The 20,704-nt window shown below is 48.7% G+C and overlaps 2 protein-coding genes across 2 annotated transcripts in view; one reads left to right on the forward strand and one right to left on the reverse strand.

Annotated features, from left to right (window-relative positions):
- The window catches only part of tmem255a (transmembrane protein 255A), a gene marked incomplete at its 3' end in the record, with an annotated part of 10,696 nt that extends 387 nt beyond the window's left edge, over positions 1-10,309 (reverse strand). The window contains 8 exon segments of the mRNA XM_084469689.1: positions 259-405; positions 950-1,117; positions 2,635-2,724; positions 2,940-3,005; positions 3,894-3,983; positions 7,330-7,392; positions 8,563-8,705; positions 10,015-10,309. Coding sequence (XP_084325815.1) covers positions 259-405; positions 950-1,117; positions 2,635-2,724; positions 2,940-3,005; positions 3,894-3,983; positions 7,330-7,392; positions 8,563-8,705; positions 10,015-10,093 — 846 coding nt within the window. The 5' untranslated portion in view covers positions 10,094-10,309.
- Positions 10,310-11,625: 1,316 nt separating this feature from the next.
- atp1b4 (ATPase Na+/K+ transporting subunit beta 4) lies at positions 11,626-18,758 on the forward strand. Its single transcript, XM_084469687.1, has 9 exons — positions 11,626-11,746; positions 11,927-11,996; positions 12,810-13,026; positions 15,388-15,516; positions 16,437-16,541; positions 17,079-17,278; positions 17,423-17,479; positions 17,565-17,657; positions 17,802-18,758. Exons 2-9 carry the CDS (start codon positions 11,931-11,933, stop codon positions 17,961-17,963), a joined length of 1,029 nt encoding a protein of 342 aa, XP_084325813.1. The 5' UTR covers positions 11,626-11,746; positions 11,927-11,930; the 3' UTR covers positions 17,964-18,758.
- The last annotated feature ends 1,946 nt before the right edge of the window (positions 18,759-20,704 follow it).

Genomic DNA, 20,704 nt, shown 5'->3' on the forward strand with positions numbered 1-20,704 from the left:
CTGTCCGTTAATGATACGTACGTCTAACTATGAATACAAAACTACTACTAGTGAGAGGTAAGGTGCATTCATTATCGTGAATTACTCGTCTTCACCAGTTATAGTCTTTAAAAAAAATCGTTAAAAATATATGTTTGGCGCCAGTGTATCGATTCTCGTGTCGCACCGAAGAAGAAGCGACGATGAATGACACCGCGTCGATATTTATGTTCGGTATCGACACAAAGTGTGGGTTGTGAAAGCGGCGCGTGCGCTGACCTGCAGGTCGTAGGCGGTGTAGGGCGGCAGGCAGGGGGTGGTGCTGTAGTAGGAGCCGAGATAGGAGCTGGGGGCCGCGGGCTGGGAGGGGGCCGGCGCCGCGGGGGGGGCCTCTGGTTCACACGCGTCTGAGGCCGGGTTGGGGATCTGCAACGAGGGGCGGAGGTTCAACAGTCAGTGTGAAGCACGCAGCCTGTTTGTGAGACGGTCTGATTCAAAGAGACTCCCGGTGAAACGGAGTGAGCGGGGGGGGGGTTGAACAAGACGATGACCACATCCCAACCTTGTATCCCCGTTATCATTGTTGTTCCACGTTTAAATCAACATTTACATTCAAGGCATTTAGCAGACGCTTTCATCCAAAGCGACTTGCAATAAGTACATTTGTCTAAAGAAGAGAAACAACAATATATCGCTGTCGGTACAGTAAGGATGTTCATAGAACCAAGTGCCAAGCACTAACAATCACTAGATTAACCAATTCCCCGTACACAACAAAGATATCTAGAAGATAGCCAAGACGTACAACATACAATAAGTTCATTCTACAGTTCACTAAGTGCGTTCTACAGTTCAATAAGTGCGGTTCTACAGTACAATAAGTGCGTTCTACAGTTCAATAAGTGCGTTCTACAGTACAGTACAGTTCAATAAGTGCGTTCTGTGTTACAATAGGTGCGTTCTGCGTTACCATGTCCTTGAAGCCGCCCAGCACGGCGGCGGTGATGATGCCCAGGAACAGGGCCACGATGTTGAGGATGGTGGCGGACCACAGCAGGTGGTAGAGGTGCACCACGTCCTGGCAGCTCTTCACGTCCACGTACTCGTGGTAGCCCCCGATCACCTCCACGCGGCTCGCCCAGTGGGTGCGACAGGGCAGGTGGGGCGTTATCAAAGCTGCCCCGTCGTCGTCGTCGTCATCGTCATCATCATCATCATCATCATCGTCATGATGTCATGCTAGAGCTTTTATCCGATCGTGACACCGCTTATGGTTTCCGTTTTCCGTTGCTCATGAAGTGTTTCTTATCATCGGTAGTCTTTTATATTTACATATGTAAATATGTAAATATATATTTTATATTTGTATATGTCTTCAATGTTTACTTAGAGTCCCATGTTTCCATGCTACTTTATTTTGTTTCATTTGTAGCTGTTTGTTTTGGCCTACGTCAAACAGTTTGTTCTGTGTTCTTGTCCTGTTCGAAACGCGTTCGAATACAAAGAGGGTTCTGGTCGTTGTTGGTGGAAACTGCGGTTTATGCTCACTCAGTGAAGAGGAGTCAAAAGCTGTCATGGAGACTACAGACGATGGAACACAACATTTCAATGAGGGCAGGGTCGGAAAACAGAACCACATCACTCACGCCTATAAGCTAAATGATTTAGCTGAGCTACCCTGCGCAACTACAACTACTTTGAACGTGGAAAGACACAGAAACCAATGAAACCATCCGGTGTCTTATCAGATGAATGGATAGTGGTCAGAAAGCTAGAAATGGCTCCAGTCAGATGGTAACAGGTACGGTGTGTGATCACATAAATGGAGGACAGGCCTGTCGGCACAGAGAAGCCTGGACATGCAGTGAGTCGCCACAATCAGGCTGCTGGATGGAGCACAGACAAACAAGGTGCATTCACGCATTCAACCCCAGAAGACTACAACAACGGTGGACCATCAAGAGCCAACCACCAGGGCTTAGAAGAGGGACCTACTTCCAAATCATGGAGGATTTCCTAAACTTTTTCAAAACATCTTTATTCTGCTGTCCCATAAAAGGATGCTCTCTGAAACATAAGTAACAAGAAAAAAAACATCCTTTTTTTTTTTCCGTGGTACAATTTACAACCTCACAATATAAGCAGACGGTTTATACTGTTAATATGATTAGTTACACAGATATCCAAACATTTTGTCCTTTAAAGGAAAACCAAGGTATTCTAACTATCAGAAAAAAACTTTTCCAATTTAGGGGCGGGACTATATGGCTGTTCAAGAAATATATGCAATATTTGTTCAAACTGTTCAAACTGTCCCTATTGCTTGCTGACCTTTTTTTAAAACGTCGGCCGTGGGGTACATCTTATGCCGTTCAATTTATCTGTGCAATTTAAGATTTACACTTATCCCTCCCTTTCAAAACTCTGTGCCTTTCATCCGACATTTCGCCCAGGCTGCCTCACCACGTAACTCATCACCTTACGTCTCGCGTAGGTCACTTTGAGGTGGTTTGGTTTTCCTTTAAAAAGACGTCGCAGTAAGTAGGAGGAGTCACAGGGGGGGGGGGGGTTAAGTACAGATCAGAGGAGCGGAGAAGCAGGGCAGGGGGGGTTTCATGCAGGGGGGGGGGGGGCCCGCAGCGGGACTGAAACTCACTTCCCACACTTGTAGAGGTCACAGCAGTAGCAGGTGTTTCCCTTCACCTTCAGCTTGCAGGACATCTTGGAGGGCGTGGGGCACGGCACCTGAGACCCAAGACGGGCGGTTATCACCCCTTCAGAGGTCTGGACCGGCGTCCCCCCCGGGCGGATGGTTTTACATCCGGCCGGCGGTACCAGAAATCAATCCCTTCACATTTATGAATGAAAATGAAATGGATCCGGGATGCAGTACTACTACCACTACTAGGGGCACTATTACTTATTAAGTGAGAGCGGAGGGGGGTGGGGGGGGTATTTACGTCACGCTCGGATGAGGTTTCACTGGAGTGGAAGTCGCAGCGGCCGGCGTACAGCGGGCGCAGGTCCTGGGGAGGCAGAGAGAAGTTATGAGACACACAGCAGGGGACCTGCTGGCAGACAGGAGGACCTCACCCACCCAAACGCCCAGGGAACGCCCAGGGAACGCCCAGGGAACGCCCAGGGAACGCCCAGGAAGCACCCAGCCACAGCACTACTCTCAGGGTCAGTGAGTCAACAGAGAGGCAGAAGAACGAGGCTGCATTGACTGAATTAGGCGTTGGTAATTTCCTTTTGTCATTTAAAACAACGATAGAGGAAGGATAATCCGCTGTTTAATTTGGAGAACGGAGAGAAATCAATGTTCAGCAAATCAGGCAGAATTGTTTATTTTATGTCAAATGTTGGCTATGGTGGCTGTTTTTATAAAACATTTATCTATCTATAGGTATATAAATATATCTCTCTCTATATCTATCTATCTATATAAATAGATTTCCTCCTCCTGAGACAGATCATGTTGGACCGTGTCAGCATGGGAGAGGAATGCGGAGAGGAATGCCAATAGTGGTGTGATGGAGGGCTACTCTAAGTATAAACACACCTAGTTTACCTTTGCTCTCTGTCTTTAAATATACACCTACCAGTCTACCATCAATCCATACACCGGCATACACACACACACACACACACACACACACACACACACACACACACACACACACACACACACACACACACACACACACACACATAAACAAACACACTCTCCTTATCATAAGACATCATCCCTTCAGACTTAACGTCAAGCCCACTTCATCATCTATATTACCCTTTGATACGTCCAACGGGGAGAGTGGATTAAGACTCTGACTCCTAAGTGCAGCGCTATCCATTAGGGTTGCTATTGAATGACTTTGTTACAGTTGGTTTGTCGGTTTGTTTACAGTTCTTACGATATGCCTCGCGGCGAACACCCCGTCCACGATAGCACAGCAGAACGCCGCCACCACGCCGAAGCTGATGAAGACGATGGACGCCACCAGCTGGAACACACAGGAGAGAGAATAGCGTACACGTTGGGGACAAACCGCGCCGTGGCCAGGGGTCGTCATTCACACAATGACACTAATGCATTGTGTGTTGTGTCAATGTATGACTGTTGTGCGTTGTAACTACAACCTGTTGTATTTGTGTCAAAATGTGATCTTCAGGTACATTAGGTACATTACCTGTGGCTGAAAATACACAACATGGCTACCGAACATTACCAACCTCAACAAGCTTACACCACACTTTGAGATCTACTTGACTTGTCTTTTTATATTATTATTATTGTTACATTATTATCAGATTATTATTACATTATAATTAGATTACAATGGCGTACACCTGACCACTACTCTACCACCTTGAGGTGACTCCTCAAGTGGCTCTGTGGTGGGATTACTTCTATGAGAGCACATTTCTAACATTGCACTCTGCAATGCAAGCTCACTGGTCTGAGTAGGAGCACCAACCTATGGGTCAAAGGTCATGTTTATAGCAGACAGAATACTGGCCGTGTCCGTACTGGGGAAGCTGCCCCCTCGCCACAAATACCTTCTGGTTCCTTCTGAGATATCTAATATATGAAGTAACGCGCTCAGTTCACACTAACTAGACTTCTTTATAGTACTTAACTGGGTCCTGAATCCCAGGTGTCGTAATATTATTTCATGAAAGCAAGGACAGCACTCTCAGTGCTAACCCTAACCCTAACCCTAACCCTAACCCTAACCACTAACCCTAACCCTAACCCTAACCCCAACCCTAACCCTAACCCTAACTTTTAATCGCCAACAACGGACGTTTCGGGCCGTGTGCCCTTCTTCAGCGTATCCTTCTGAGATATCAACACTATGACTGAATGAATATGTGCAGCTTGACCACCCTTTCCTCTTTAGTTAATCTATGTTCATGGTGAAATGTGTGGCCAATGCCATAATCAACATGTGTTAAATGTAGTGTGTGTGCAAATACACGGATTAGCCCCACATCACCATAACACCATGACACAACCAACTCACCATGACATAACCCGTGAATGTAACAACATGACAGTGGTAACAACGTGAGCATCGTCTGTTCAACATTGGCCTCCGACAACAAAACATTGAGAAGGCCGCAGGTGAGTATTAGCCCTGCACCTTAGTTCAAGGCGTCATAACAAAGACATTGAGGTTATGTTGTCATGGTGAATGTCAAGTTGTTCTAACAAACACATCTTGTGTTTAGTTCAGTGTTACACAATTTAACAAATTGTTTGAATAATGAACAATAATTGATGAATAAATCGCTTACGACTTGGGGTGTTCCCTTTCAAACGAGAATTCAACATGCTACATAAAATCATAGGCCTTGTATGTTAGGCAGACACTCCGGGCAGTTCCTCTGATATCGACTGAAGCAGTATAATAATCAGCACAAAACAGAGCTATTAATACGACCACACACATCACTAATGTAAAATGTGCACATTGATCATTTTACTTCCCTCTACACCTGGGTTAACTGTGTAGCGCGTTAAGGGCAGGCCCCCACACTGACTGTAGGACAGGCTGAGATGAGGGAAGCTGAAGTCTGGCGGACCGTGAGCAGTGATATAACGAGCCAACGACAGACAAGGGCTGGTTCTGCCGTCCGGTAATGTGAGTGAGCCCCGACCCGTTTTGGGGCTGGCCCAGTGCCCAGCTCATGATGGGCGTCTCTTTACTCCGCCATCGCTCTCGCTTCCTTTTTTTTTTTCCATTCCCACCACATTGATGGACAGACACCCTGTTTCCAAGCCTAGCCGAGACTAGCCTACAGTGCTAGCGAGAGGGGAGCAGCCAGGTCAGCGTTGCTATTGGATAGTTTTAGTCAGCTCAAACGAGGGCCATGTTGCCAATGACAACATCATGGAGTAACACGACAGGTTAACTGACAGCTGAGATGTGATGCATCGTACGGAAAAAAGCTCCTATGTGGGTTTTGTGATGACTCAGTAGTTTTTTCTGTGACACTCGCATAGAAAACTGTGCGATTTGAGACTGCACCTGGGATTAAGGGATTTACAAATACAATTGAATTGAGAACTGTACTTGAATTGAATTGTACATTTGAGTTGAAAGCATTTCACAAAATGATATGAAGAATATCTTGTATTACAAGATACACAACATCTGATGTGTCCACCTGCTAATGAATGAACGTGTCAGCGTCAACGCGTTAACACTGGAATGCGATATGCCGGCGGGCCAATTGCATTACATTAATTGGGGAAATTACATTATAACAGGGTCCGCGGTCGGAATTGTTGACCGGGAGGGGGGGGGGGAGGGGGGGGGGAGGTATGGGATTACGGGCTGCCGGAGTTACGGACGCGCCAGGGTTGACCGCGCCGAGACGCGCGTCAACGCGTTAACGCTGAAACGCGATATGCCGGCGGGCCGGTTCTGATGGACATTAGATTAGATATTATCTGGCGGGCGGCCGGATTAAATTACTCTCTCCGGGCCGGATTAGGCCCGCGGGCCGCAGGTTTGACACCCCTGCTCTAAGCGATCTCCACTCAACGGAAAAACGCCCCCTAATCAGACGCCTGCTCTCCTCACGATGTGGGTGTTGGAGCTCCTCGGCTGGGGGGGGGGGGGGGGGGGGGGTCGGGGTGAGCGGGTTCGCCGTACACCTCCCTGACACCTGGGCCCTGCTGCGGTATGCTGGGGGTTGGGGTGGGGTGGGGCGGGGCGGGGCGGGGCGGATATCATGCTACACATCCATTCTTCACTCCAGCCATGACAGGACGTCCCAGTGACAGGTCGGATGCCCTCGCCCCCCCCCCCCCCGGACTTCTGCAAGGCGGCATTCCTGTAGGCGCTGCATCTGTCCTGCTTCTCCTCCGCTTACACTCGGCTATTTCTGTCTGATCCTAGCGGGGGGGGGGGGGGGGGGGGGGGGGGGATCGGGAGGGGGAATATGCACGACTATAAACTCCAGAGGGGACCGGTGACATGGACGGACGGGATAACGACAAATGGCGACTTGATGCACGCTCACACACCCACACACATGCACGCATTCATACACACACACACACACACACACACACACACAGACAGACACACCATGATATGAAAGCATGACTCGAAAAACTCAACGTTCAACAGTGGTTGAACTCACCCACACATTCATCCGTAAGCCGATTTTCTTTTTAAGTGATTGTCTGTTTACTGATGAGTTACTGGATGCCTCGATTCCTTGGGGATCAATAAAGTATTTTTGAATTAATTTGGATTTAATTGTTCCTGGAAGAGATGTGCTGATTTGCATTGCTCCTCACTTGATCAGGAGAAGCTATAAACATCCTCTTACCATCTGCCTCTTGTTCTCGATCAGATGAGCACCGATGATTCCCAGGAAGGAACCGAATCCCAGCTGGAACGAGAGGAAATGGCTCCTTGAGTTTGTTTGATAATGGATTCTATTAAATCATCATTTGCTTAATTATCCTTCGTTGCTGGTAACCGCCCCCACACACTCAGTGTCTGAGCAACAGTCTTGGTTAGTAAAGTTCAATAAAGACTTAATGTACTGTCGGTCTTCTGAACCCATGTACGTCCGTTTTTGGATGTACCTCTAGTTTCCCGGTCAAAACAACCATTCATAACAAAGTTGAATCGATTCGTGCCATCATATAAAACATTTAGGCGCTCCGACGTTAAAGATCCACAGTATCTCAGGGGGCTGTGATCTATCACAAACTGAACTTTTCAGTGAGCAGAACCAAAACAATCGATTCCCTCTTATCGTTTCCAGCGTCCCCTAAATGTCAAGCGACTGTGAAGCGTGTTTTCCTCCAGTGACGGCCACACTGGCCTTCAGTTATGAGGCCTGACATGACATCCACTGGTTTGTTGCGTGTTGTATTTTTTTGGTTTTATGTTGTCCGGTTCTTGGCCCAGATGTTATGCAATACAGCGGCGATGGTTTTAGGGTAAAACTACCTTTCCACCAATGCTCCTAAGAGGTCAGCCGTGTGTGTACAGAGCCATACAGTACGCTACGCTCAAGCACTCACGCTATTTCAGAATGCTGCCGGTGTGTGTGTGTGTGTGTGTGTGTGTGTGTGTGTGTGAGCCCGCCAACAAAACAAAAGCTTGGTGCCGCAGAGTGCCCGTCTCACTCAGCCACTAATGACAGCGCCTCGCTGAATAATGAATGTCTACGAAGATTCACTCCCACCGTTCACAGTCAGGGCTTGAATTACGGAAAATAAAATCACATCTCTCGCTTTTGATTGGTTATGGATTTTCGCATTACGTCGGCCTGAGCCTCGCTGGGATATCTGTGTGTGTGTGTGTGTGTGTGTGTGTGTGTGTGTGTGTGCGGTGCGTTTGTGCGTGTGTATGTGTGCCCGTGTGTGTGTGGCTACGCACGTGTGTGTGTGTCTGCGTGTGTGTCTGTATCTGAGTGGGCCTGTGTGTGTGTGTGTGTGTGTGTGTGTGTCTGGGCAAGTGTGTGTGTGTGTGTTTGTCTGTGTGTGCGCTTGTTTGTCTGTGTGTGTAGGGCAGCAGCAGCAGCAGCAGGTGGGCGCGGCCCACTCACGATGACTCCGGGGTAATAGCCTCCCACGGTGATGTTCTGGGTCCTGGTGGTGGCGGCCAGCCCGAAGATCAGGATGAGGATGGAGACGATCAGCAGCATCACTGTCACCGTGATGGATTTCTTCTTCCTCCTCTTGAAGGAACCTGTGGGGGGGGGGGAGAGAGCCACCGAGACAGGGGGAGACAGGGGGAGACAGGGGGAGACAGGGGGAGAGAGCCACCGAGACAGGGGGAGACAGGGGGAGACAGGGGGAGACAGGGGGAGAGAGCCACCGAGACAGGGGGAGACAGGGGGAGACAGGGGGAGACAGGGGGAGAGAGCCACCGAGACAGGGGGAGACAGCCACCGAGACAGGGGGAGACAGGGGGAGACAGGGGGAGACAGGGGGAGACAGCCACCGAGACAGGGGGAGACAGGGGGAGACAGGGGGAGACAGGGGCGGTCATTAGTGCGGTAGCAGGGCGCGCTACGGCGTAGTAGGAGTCCATTAGCCGAGCCACACGGCCCCAGCACCGGCACCGTGCCCTGAGAGGCGTGTGTGTGTGTGTGTGTGTGTGTGTGTGTGTGTGTGTGTGTGTGCTGCGTGCGTCTTGTCACGGCGGTCGATGCTTGTTAAGCAGAGTGCGTTCTGTTCTGACGGCTGATCGGGAGCCGTTGGTTACTGTACATCGCTTGGCCTCCGTTGTCGTTTACGTTACCGAGATTCACCGCCGCAGACCTCCAGCTAAACGGGCTCCAGCAGAGTCCCCGCGGAGCGGAGGATGCTACAGTTGTGTGTGATGAATAATCACGGATTTAGTTTGTTGTAGTTTGAAGTCTGACGGGATCTGCTTCTTTTTAGCTGGCGTAGCAGGTGTTCGTCTTTGAATTACTGTTGCAGTTCTAGAAATATAAGTCCTTGACATGTTTGAAACACTTTGCGTGTTATAATATAATCATAGAAAATAGGCCTACTGTATGCTACTTTATAGTTGACTGGTACGTTAATCATGAATGCAGTTATTAAGTAGATGTTGGGTCGTGTCTGACTTGAGAGATGTTTCAGAAGGAAACAGTGCACATGACGGGAAAGATGGTGTCCACGGATGTCTGATGCGGAGCATAGGAAGAGAATGTAATTTTGCCGCACCTGCAGTAACCTGACAACACCAATAGAGACATCTACACTGAGACCAAAATAACAAAAGCTGGTCTTGCTATGCACAGTGGAAAGCCTTTCCCGATCAATATGTTTTATTTTATTTAAAACCAGGACGAACGTTTTATTTTTGCCTTACTGGGGAAACAAAGGGGAAGGCTCCGGGGAAAATAGCCTCAGCAAGTTAAAAACGACAGGACGCTTCAATCATTTCAACGCAGGACAAACATCTACATCGCCCCGAGAAATTCAAGGAAATTCACAATTGTGCAAATTGCTGCATGCACGGCGTTGACCTTGCGGTGTACACCTACCCATGGTAACGTTGGTGTGGGTCAGAACCGCTCCGCTGGCGGGCGGCTGGTGGTGGTGGTGGTTCTGCACGGGGGGCATCCTGCCTGGAGGTTGTTTTGACGAGACGATCGCCTCACCTCCACCCCCGAAAAGAATTAGGACTCGAGGTTGAAGATGAGGTACTTGACGAGCGGAGCGACCGACTGTTTACAGCTAGAGGATAACGCAGAGGTTCCTTGCAGCAGTGGCATTCTCCGACAGAAGCAGACCCAGTCCCGCCGCTGCAGTCGTGTCTCCCTCATGTACATCGGCCACTTGTCCTCCTCACTGTCGTCGGTGCGTGTGCGCATGCGCAGCACGCATAGGCCCCCCTATGCTTTATGAAACAGTTCATTAAGCGCTGCTGGTGGTAATAATGGGTCTCCGTGAGAGTTATTAATTTATGCCCAGGGGGTGATGTTAGTTTTTGACATGAACACTGTCACTGGGCTACATCTTACACTCGATCAGTGCAGTGTTTTGCGGTGATATCCCGCTTTTAAAACAAATCAAGGCTGACGGCACACGCGTCCACGTGATGCGTGAGGAGCGCGTCACGATGACCACCACCACTCAGTTCAACACTTAGGTTAGGTTAAGTAAGTTCTACGTCAAACGTCAAACGGACTTTACCTTTCTCGTTTACGCATTACCCTCGTTTAAGCGAGCACATAACAGATCAAGGCACCAACATCCTCTCGGAAGCGGTCTGAATGGATTGTGTGAAGTGTGTGATCCTGAACAGTCCCTTATGTAAACGCTAGAGCGACACACTGCCTCAGTCTCTGCATACTTAATCCTGTCCGCTCACCATAAAGTCACCATCAAATCAGTGTGGGTGATTGCAGACTTTATTTTAGTGCATATGAAAAACCCCGCGCGTACCCTGCATGAAGCGCGTGCACGCGAGCATTACGGACCATAGTTATGTTTCCATGACGCAATTTCTCTTTCATTTGCACACACAAAAAAAAGCCCCTCTCTCCCTCTGTCCCATGTGTGCAGCGGGCCGGAGGGCCCTACGTGACGGGGGTGCTGATGGCCCCGCGGTGCGGGCTCCAACTCCATCCGCGCACCCAGTGACGCACCGTCACCCCGAGCCAACGACCCATTCATGCAACTTTAAGTTAACTTTTTTTTTTAACCTCTTGTCTTAATTGTAATGTATTCAAAACATGCTAACATGCGTTGGCATAAGAAGAGGATTCTCATTGCACGTGCGTTTGATCCTATTGGATGTCGCCAGTTCCCAATGCAGACATTAAAAATAACCATAATGTTAATATAGTTAGTGATCCACAACAATGGCATTGGGATGAGGAAACCTATAGAATACACGTTGTTCCGGGGGTCTTTGCAGCTTATTGCCTTATAGTCCAAGCACAGTTCGACGGACAATGGCAGCTCGCTGTGCGTGTGCGGAATACAGCGTCGTGCCTCAGCCCTCGCTGCTTTGGCCATTGCCAAAAGTCCTTTGGGGATTAAAAAAAACCGAATTTCTCCCACCCCCTGTCCTCCCCAGCCTTCATTCACTATGAGGCGCGCCTAGTCGAGCAGAGGTTCTTCGTGCCCGGCTCCCACAGCGTGCGTAAAACCTTCTCATGAAATCCCCAAATACTTTTTGACAACTTTGATTTTTTTTTTTTTGATCATCAAGGGGTCAAATCGTTTTCACCATATTTATCTGCGCGCTCACTGAACAGGAATTTTCAGGTATTTCCGTGATGTTTAATAAATTGAGCTAGTGGTTTATATGTTTTAGCCAGTAATTGAAATGTAGGCCTAACGCATTTGGAATAATGCGTAAAGGCTCTAAAAATGTACGGATGCCAGTGGAGTTGAACTTGGTGGGACGGTGGATGTGATGGTTTAACAAGTCCCTTTTCTGTCAAGAACCATGGAGCCCACTTCCACAGCGGGGGGAGCTGGAGAGGAGCAACTTGATAACCAACCGGGAAACTCGGTAAGTCCACCAACTCCTGGGACTCCAAAGTATTGTGGGCTAAACTGTATTCATCTCTGTCGATACTGGGCTATGGTTATTTTCTCAGTACAGGGAGATAAGAAATATTTCTGTTATAATAAATAGTGCAGTGTATCACCACCCGTGAGCCTGTGGAAAGTTAAGCACACACCACGGCTGAATATGATATAGGCCAACAATATAAAAAAATATAACAATTTTCATCAGTATAACAAGTATATAATATATATAATATAAACATAACAAGTTTTTCTCACAAGCATAACTTTATAGACGAAGCAAAGTCTTGACGTTGTGATGTTCCCCCTATTGTTCCTTCGGGGGTCTGTGGTGCTCTGGATGCTGGGAGTCACTGTGGTAACATCTGGCTAAGAGTGACCCTTCCCGAGTGCTGTTTGCAGCTGCTGCTCCAGGCAGGAGGGTCCGCTGCGGGGACATCGCGTCCCCCACCGAGGGGCCAGGGAGGTCACCGGCGGGTATATAGTTTGACGAGGCAGAGGACGGCACCCTCAGTGCACTATTTCTTAGAGAGCGGGCGAAACAAGCATGGCCTCAAGGTGCACGCATTTGTACCGTAATTCAGAATTGTGAGATTGTTTTTTTCGGGGGCCCCAAACCGAGTGCGAGAGAGAGAGGGAGCGAGAGAGAGAGAGAGAGAGAGAGAGAGAGAGAGAGAGAGACGGCGAGGGGAGAGAAAGAAAAGGATGTGTACAGAACGTGGCGACCAAGAACACGTGTAAAATGGGCACCTTTTCCTTTTCCTTTTCCACCCTGGTTTGTTCCTCCCACCAGAGCCAGAAGGGCGCGCACAAGCACGGCCACGAGCTGGAGGAAGAGCAGGAGGAGCTGGCCGAGCACCAGCCCCTGGAGCAGGAGGACCTCAACTTTGAGAAGTGGAAGCGCAAGCCCCTACCCAAGAGGACGCTGTACCAGAAGATCGACAGCGTGAAGACGTACCTATGGAACGCAGAGACCAAGGAGTTCATGGGCCGCTCGGGCAAGAGCTGGAGTGAGTTTACCCCCCGAGAGAGCGCGAGCGAGAGAGAGAGAGAGAGAGAGAGAGAGAGAGAGAGAGAGAGAGAGAGAGAGAGAGAGAGAGAGAGAGAGAGAGAGAGAGAGAGAGAGTGTGTGTGTGTGTGTGTTTCACTGTGTGTTTTCCAAAGGCTCAATAGCAGGCAAAGTACTTAAGTGTTAATACAATTACCGCGCTCACGGATTGATTTATAGAGGAAGGTGTGCGATACGGTTACAACAAATAGTAACTATGGTGTGTTAACGGTTTATTGTTCTAAGAACACACACTCAGGGAGGTTTCCTTAGAGGGGCATTTTCTCTTTCATCCCCTAATTGTGTGTCTGTGAGTGTGTGTGTGTGTGTGTGTGCATATGAGTGTGTGTGTGTGTGTGTGTGTGTGTGTGTGTTTTTATGTGTGTGTGCGTGTGTGTGTGTGTGTACGTGTGTGTGTGTGTGTGTGTGTGTTTGTGCGTGAGTATGTCCTCGGGGCTGATGTTGACATAGGTGCATGGACACAACTGTCCTGACAAAAACAGACTGCCTGGGGACACGCACCCAGTGGGAGATGGCTGCTCCGGCCCGTTCACAGGCCAGAAATCACATTCCTCCTAAAGCGTACTCTGCTCTTCCCAAAGCCCCGCTGACCCGCGGCCACGACCCTCGCGTGCTCAGAGCCCCGCGACCCACATCACAGCTGATGCTCCTCAGTTTAGTTCAGTTTCGAATGTGTGTGTGTGTGTGTGTGTGTGTGTTCGGTGTGTGTGTGTCCCTCTTCTCTTCCTAAGTGGCTGTTTCCGCTATGGGTCCACACAGGCGAAGTGAAGCGAACGCCAGAGCGACGCTATTGATGAGTCACTGATGACGGACGCTGGCAGGAGGGAACTGGAGACGGTCTCTGTGGGGGGCGTAGCTGAGACCGCCGCGGTTCTTTTGCGTGTCGGTTTGCGTGTCGGTTTTGTGTGTCGGTTTGTGTGTCGCAAACATGTGAGCGACCGCGGGCGTCCCGTTTATACAACAAGCTGGGGCCCCGGAGAGCGTTATGGTTCCCTTTGGTTGGGGCCCGTGGCTCCACAGCGAGAGCGAGGCAGTGCTGAGGGGCCCCTCACACATGGGGGACACAGGGCAGGGGGAGCCTCTTGTGGAGGAACGGCGGGGCCCCTGGAGTCCGAGGAGGAAAGTGGCCCCCTGGGGGACCAGGGGCCCTCTGATGGCTGCTCCTGGGAGAGAGACAGCGAGAGAGAGAGGGGAGAGAGAGGGGGGAGAGTGGCGTCTAAGAGAGGGAGGGGGAGAGGGAGAGGATGGGTCAGAGAGGGGGAGGGAGGGAGGGAGAGAGGGGTAGGGAGGGAGAGGGGGAGAGCGAGGTGGGAGAGAGAGTAGGGGTCAGAGAGGGGGAGAGGGAGGGTTCAGAGAGAGGGAGGAAGGGAGAGAGAGAGAAAGGGAGGCAGAGGAAGGTTCAGAGACAGGGAGGGAGGGAGAGAGGGGAAAGTGGCGTCTAAGAGAGGGAGAGAGAGAGAGAGGAAGGGAGGGAGGGAGAGTGAAAGAGAGAGAAGGAAAGACAGGGGGGGTCGGGGGGGGGGGGTCGAAGAGAGGGGGAGAGAGAAAAAAAGAGAAAGAGTGAGGAAGAGCAAGAGGGGGGGAAGTGTGTAAGAGAGAGGGTGGGGGGGGGGGGACGGGGACGACACAATGCCAGAGTGGGGTGACCGGGGTTCCTTGGAGCTGGCTGGGCCTCCATGGCTGCAAAAGACCTCCACTATCATGGCAACCGGAGGTTCAATGTGTTCCTGAGTGAATAGACAGCTGGGAGAATTCTCACTGGGCTCAAACAGAAAGGCCTTTGTGGACCAGGGGATGCTAGGCTGGTCGCCGCCAGGCCCCTGTGAAATCGCTCCCGACCAGCGAAGGCCTTTCAATTTAGGACACGTTGGTCGTGATTAGTAGCTAATGGACACTTAATTGAAAATTGTAGCACAATCTCAGTTCTCAGGGTCTCTCTCTTCCTTGTGTGGCCCCCGCGTCAGAGCTGCTGGTCGGTCTGTCGGTGGTGAAACGATTATGAAGTGAGTGACCCCCCAACCGGATTGTACCATTGTACCACGGGGATAAATTAGCAAGCACTCTGAAGAGAGGACAGAGGCTTGTTAACTAGACACTACACAACTTCACCAGGGCAACTACTGCGGAACACCGGTTGAATGCAGGTTGTGTACAAGTTGAACACAAGTTGTGTACAAGTTGAACACAGGTTGTGTACAAGCTGCACACAAGTTGTGTGTGTTTCAAAGGTTAACAAACATGAACTCGACATAATCTTGAGTGACACCATGTATGGACTGTTCCATTTGTCTCCCCCTCCCAGGTCTTATCCTCCTCTTCTATTCTGCACTTTATTTGTTTTTGGCGGCCATGTTCGGGGGCTGCATGTGTTGCCTCATGTGGTCCATCAGCCCGTACCACCCCACCTTCAATGACAGAGTGATGCCACCAGGTAACTATAGCCTCCGTCCCGCCTGCTCTCCTTCAGACCTTCCCCTACCTGTTTCAGCACTTCTAATGCCCCCTGTCTCTGTATGTATCCCTGGAGACTCTGCACAGTTGACCCATAGCTCTCTTTCAGCACTTCTAATCCCCTTCTCTCTGCACCACTGGAGTCACTGCACAGTTAACTGTATGTTATGCTGGAGTCACTGCAAAGTTCACTGTATGTTATACTGGAGTCTCTGGAGAGTTCACTGTATGTTCAACTGGAGTCACTGCAGAGTTCACTGTATGTTCTGCTTGAGCCTTTGCACAGTGGACCATATAGTTCTACTGTACCGTTGCCTGTCTGTATGTTCTACTGGAGTCTCTGTACAGTTGACTGTCTGTGGTTCTACTGGAGTCACTGTACAGTTGCCTTCCTGTATGTTCGACTGGAGTCTCTGCATAGTTGACTGTGGTATACTGGAGTCTCTGCTCAGTTAACTCTTTTCTACTGGAGTCTCTGCAGAGTTGACTGTGTTGTCTGTGGCTCTACTGTAGTAACAGTACTGTCTGTGGTTCTACTGGAGTAACAGTACTGTCTGTGGTTCTACCGGAGTAACAGTACTGTCTGTGGCTCTACTGGAGTAACAGTACTGTCTGTGGCTCTACTGTAGTAACAGTACTGTCTGTGGTTCTACTGTAGTAACAGTACTGTCTGTGGTTCTACTGGAGTAACAGTACTGTCTGTGGTTCTACTGGAGTAACAGTACTGTCTGTGGTTCTACTGTAGTAACAGTACTATCTGTGGTTCTACTGGAGTAGCAGTACTGTCTGTGGTTCTACTGGAGTAACAGTACTGTCTGTGGTTCTACTGTAGTAACAGTACTGTCTGTGGTTCTACTGGAGTCTCTGCACGGTTCACTGTCTGTGGCTCTCCGTTGGCAGGTATGACGATGGCCCCGCACCTGGACGGACACGACATAGCCTTCAACGCCTCCGACCGCAAGTCCTGGAAGAAGTACGCGCGGTCTATGGACGAGTACCTCAAACGTGAGTCCGAGTCGGCCCCCGTGTACAGTACAGACTTCATGTACTAACGTCCCTCCGGGGGGGGGGGGGGGGGCGTGTCCTCGTTGTCCTGCACGGCCATTACAGTCAGAGGGGGGGGGGAGAGAGGCGACGGTTGGTGCGTGGGTGGGTGATGTTTAAATCAAGTGGGTGAGCAGGGAGTTAATACTCCAGCACGGATCTCCACTACCGCTGCCCATTATCCCATTTGCATCTTGCAGGGCATTCTGGGAAGGGGAAACCTCTTTGTGGGCAGAGTGCAGCCATTCAACTGTGTGCTTTTTTTCCCCCCTTCTTTTTTCTTACTTTCTTTTGTCGAGCTGCCTTAATCAGAGGCCCGGATTTGGCAGTGCACTGCAGTGGCTCGCTTTATTTATGCTCCCTTCTCTCTCTCTCTCTCTCTCTCTCTCTCTCCCCCCTTCTCTCCCTCTCTTTCTTTCACTTGTCCTCCCATTCATATTCTCTCACCCACACGCACGCACGCACAAACACACACCACCCACACCTCCGGACATCCAGCGTATAATGACGGCGTCCAGGAGAGGAAGAACATCCACTGTTCGCAGGAGAAGTACTTCATGCAGGATCACTTGGAGGAGACCTTGGAGCGCAAGGCCTGTCAGTTCAAGAGGTCCTGGCTGGGGGAGTGCTCCGGTCTGCAGGACCCCCACTACGGCTACTCTCTGGGGAAGCCCTGCGTATTTCTCCGCATGAACCGGGTAAGTATCAAATGTATGAACCCGCCCCCCCCCCCCCCCATAATTCCCTAGTACTTTACTTAGTGACACCTAGTGCATAATCCAGGGAATGCAGGCGACGCCTTTGTGAATGACACCGTTCTGCATGGCTCTTTATCGTTGCAGATTCTTGGATACCTCCCAGGCCAAGGCAAAGCCATTAACGTGACCTGTGGCGTTAAGGTAATGATGTAGTCCTCAACATGTTGCTCTGGGTTATCATGTTGGAGGAGGACTAAGTGTGTCTTTGTTTTGATTTTGTTTTCAGAAAGGCAACCCGGAGGCCTTGGGAGAAGTCGAGTTCTTCCCTAAAAGTCTCTTTGATTTGAAGTACTATCCGTACTACGGGAAGCTCAGACACGTAAGCGGAGGTCACAGAAAAACACCGGAACCAGCTCATTTCAGAACTGTGCCGTTTAACCAGGGCGTGAAATACTGTAAAACATGAAGCCTGATTTTAGTGTCAGGCATGTGGTTTGAAATCCTTTGTCTTCTGTTTTCTCAGGTAAACTACTCTGCCCCGGTGGTAGCTGTTCGTTTTGCAGGCGTGCAATACGACGCTCATATCTACGTACAATGCAAACTCAACGGCAAGGGCATCATCAACGACTCCCCGACCGACCGCTACCTGGGCGCCATCTCCTTCACTTTGGACATCGGAGCGTAACGGCCGGCAATCGGGACACTCGGCAAACTGCTCCAACGACAATATGAGACATAAAGTGTTAGTGACGAATCTCATTAACTTGAAGTTCTCCCGCTCCCTTTCATTTCCGAGTTTGTGCCTTCTGTTTTAAACGTCATTTCCTCAAGAAAAAAAAAGAAACGTTACACAACACGTCTGTCCCATAGGTGTTGGACAAAACACACACACACACACACACACACACACACACACACACACACACACACACACACACACACACACACACACACACACACACACACACACACACACACACACACACACACACACACACACACACACACAGCAGAGCATGCTGAGAAAAGGAGTAGTAGGAAATATCATTGAATACCTGATATTTTATAATTATTAGCAGGATTAATACAACTAAATTTGCATTATAGAAGGCATATTTTACATACTGGCCAATAGTTAGCTAATAGCTATGCAAATCCAATTTTGACTTTTAACTATTAATAGATATTTAGAAAACCTGTTGAGTGGGGCTATGATAAAGTTTTGTTTATCACATTTTGTATGACAAGTTGACTAATTTCTTGCATACATTTCAAACACTTGTATATTTTAAGATTTCACAGATCTACACCAACGTTGCCTCAAAGCAGGACTGTAAAAAAAACATTTAAATAAATGCAAACTAGAGCATTACTTATCATTTTGAGTAGGACAGTAATATATGAAGAAACATTTTAAGCCACCTCTTGACTTTGTTTTTGTAAAAACATCTGAGTGCTTTGGAAAATGAAACACAGCAGACAACTGAACAATAAAAGGAAATATGAAACAATGTGTAGTTTGTTTTCTTTCAAAACACCACATCTTCACTCAAAGCATTAAAATACCTAAGTCTTCACTACTCTCCTAAAGTCATTGTTTTATGATTGTTAAAAATTCACTGAAATCCTTTAAATGCCGTTTTCAGCAGGTGCGGTTTTATGTCCAGTAATTTCTAAAGACAGTTAACCATTTTCCTTACATAAACCCCCCCCCCCCCCCCCCCACACACACACACACACACACACACACACACACACACACACACACACACACACACACACACACACACACACACACACACACACACACACACACACACACACACACACACACACACACACACACACACACACACACACACACACACACACACACATTAACGAAAAGTGAAGCCACTTCACTGGTCCAAGGGTGAACAGCACAGTCAGCAACTACGGACCATAAAATGTCTAATGAATAAATGTCTTAAGTAACCTAACCTTGCATCAACGCAAACACAAAACATAAAACACACAAAAACAACTCAACAATAGAATACAATACAGCTCCAAAACATGAGATCAACTTTATTTAATTTGTTTCCCCACTTCAATCGAAACCAACGTATGCTTTCCCACACTCTTCATCACATGGAGACTCAGGGGGGGCAATCAAAATAATTACAAAAGGCACACATACTGTCCAGGAGGCGGTCACCAGTACTAGGGCTGAAGTTCACGCAGAAAACAACAAAGACGACTTGAGAACAGCAAGGACAATCATTAACTGAAGCCCCCAGTGTGTACATGAGCGCACAGTAAACTAACTGTGTGTGATGTGATGTGTGATGTGATGGTGCCAACACAAGGAGGCATTGGCCCTGTGCGGAGCCGGTATTTAGTCAGCGATCACCGATGATGAAGGCGATTCTTTAAGTGCAAATCAGGTCTGACTGGAATTCAAATGATCAGAGTGGAGAGTAGGCTTAATCCAGATCTGAAACCAATTTAATTGTTGTTCCAATTGACCACCTTTAATCATGAATGTGAATTACAAAAAAAAAAAAAAATAATAATTTCATATACATTCACTAGAGTGAACCAGCGTGAAACCCACATTTCAGCACAAAGTAAAGGGACCAAGAAACTCCTCCTCTGACGACCTTTACCTGAGAAGGTCCTTAACATTAGTACAAGTTAATAAAGCCAGCCTCCATCACATTTACACAACACCGATTCCACTGCTGGTTAAAAGGTCTTCATACGTTACCGTCCCTTTCATTGAGTTAAAGTCTTCCTGAACATTTAATGCAAAAAGCACAACATCTCTTTTGAGTGTGCATTTCATCATGTGCAAGTCATTAGAAGCGATACATGTGAGTACAAAAATAAACCGCAGCGGAGAGCTGCAAACCAATGACAGAAGAGGAGCCTGAAGTTCTATTGGATGAGCACGTAAATACAGAATATTGTGAAATTGGTCGTGAAAACAAAGAACTCATTCTATACATGTTGAATAGTTCATAGTTAAAACAGAGACATACATTTTGAAAAGGGGGGGGGGGGTGGGTGGTCAAGGGAATAGGCAGCTACCAATACATTACCTATACATTTAATGAATAACATGCAATCTATTAATTAATAATTAATCGATGATCAATCTGTTTGGGTGCTTGATCAAGTTGTTGAAGGACAGGACAATAAAAAAAGCAGCCAAATGGAGAGAAATCGCTGATGGGTGGTCTTTAAACTCTTTCGCGGGTACAAGAAAATAGCAGAAGTCAACTGATTCGGAATTAATAGGAGGAGACAGCCCCCCCCCCCATCCACAAGGGGCAGCGGTGGTCGAATGGGGGGGAGAGGGTCAGGAGGAGATGCTGTTAGAGCAAGCAGGGGTTTGGAAGCAGTTGGAGGGTTGCCAGGGAGACAGAAGCTGGGGGGGGAGGG

This window comes from Micromesistius poutassou (assembly GCF_964030765.1).
Source record: "Micromesistius poutassou genome assembly, chromosome: 6".
Classification (NCBI taxonomy): Eukaryota; Metazoa; Chordata; class Actinopteri; order Gadiformes; family Gadidae; genus Micromesistius; species Micromesistius poutassou.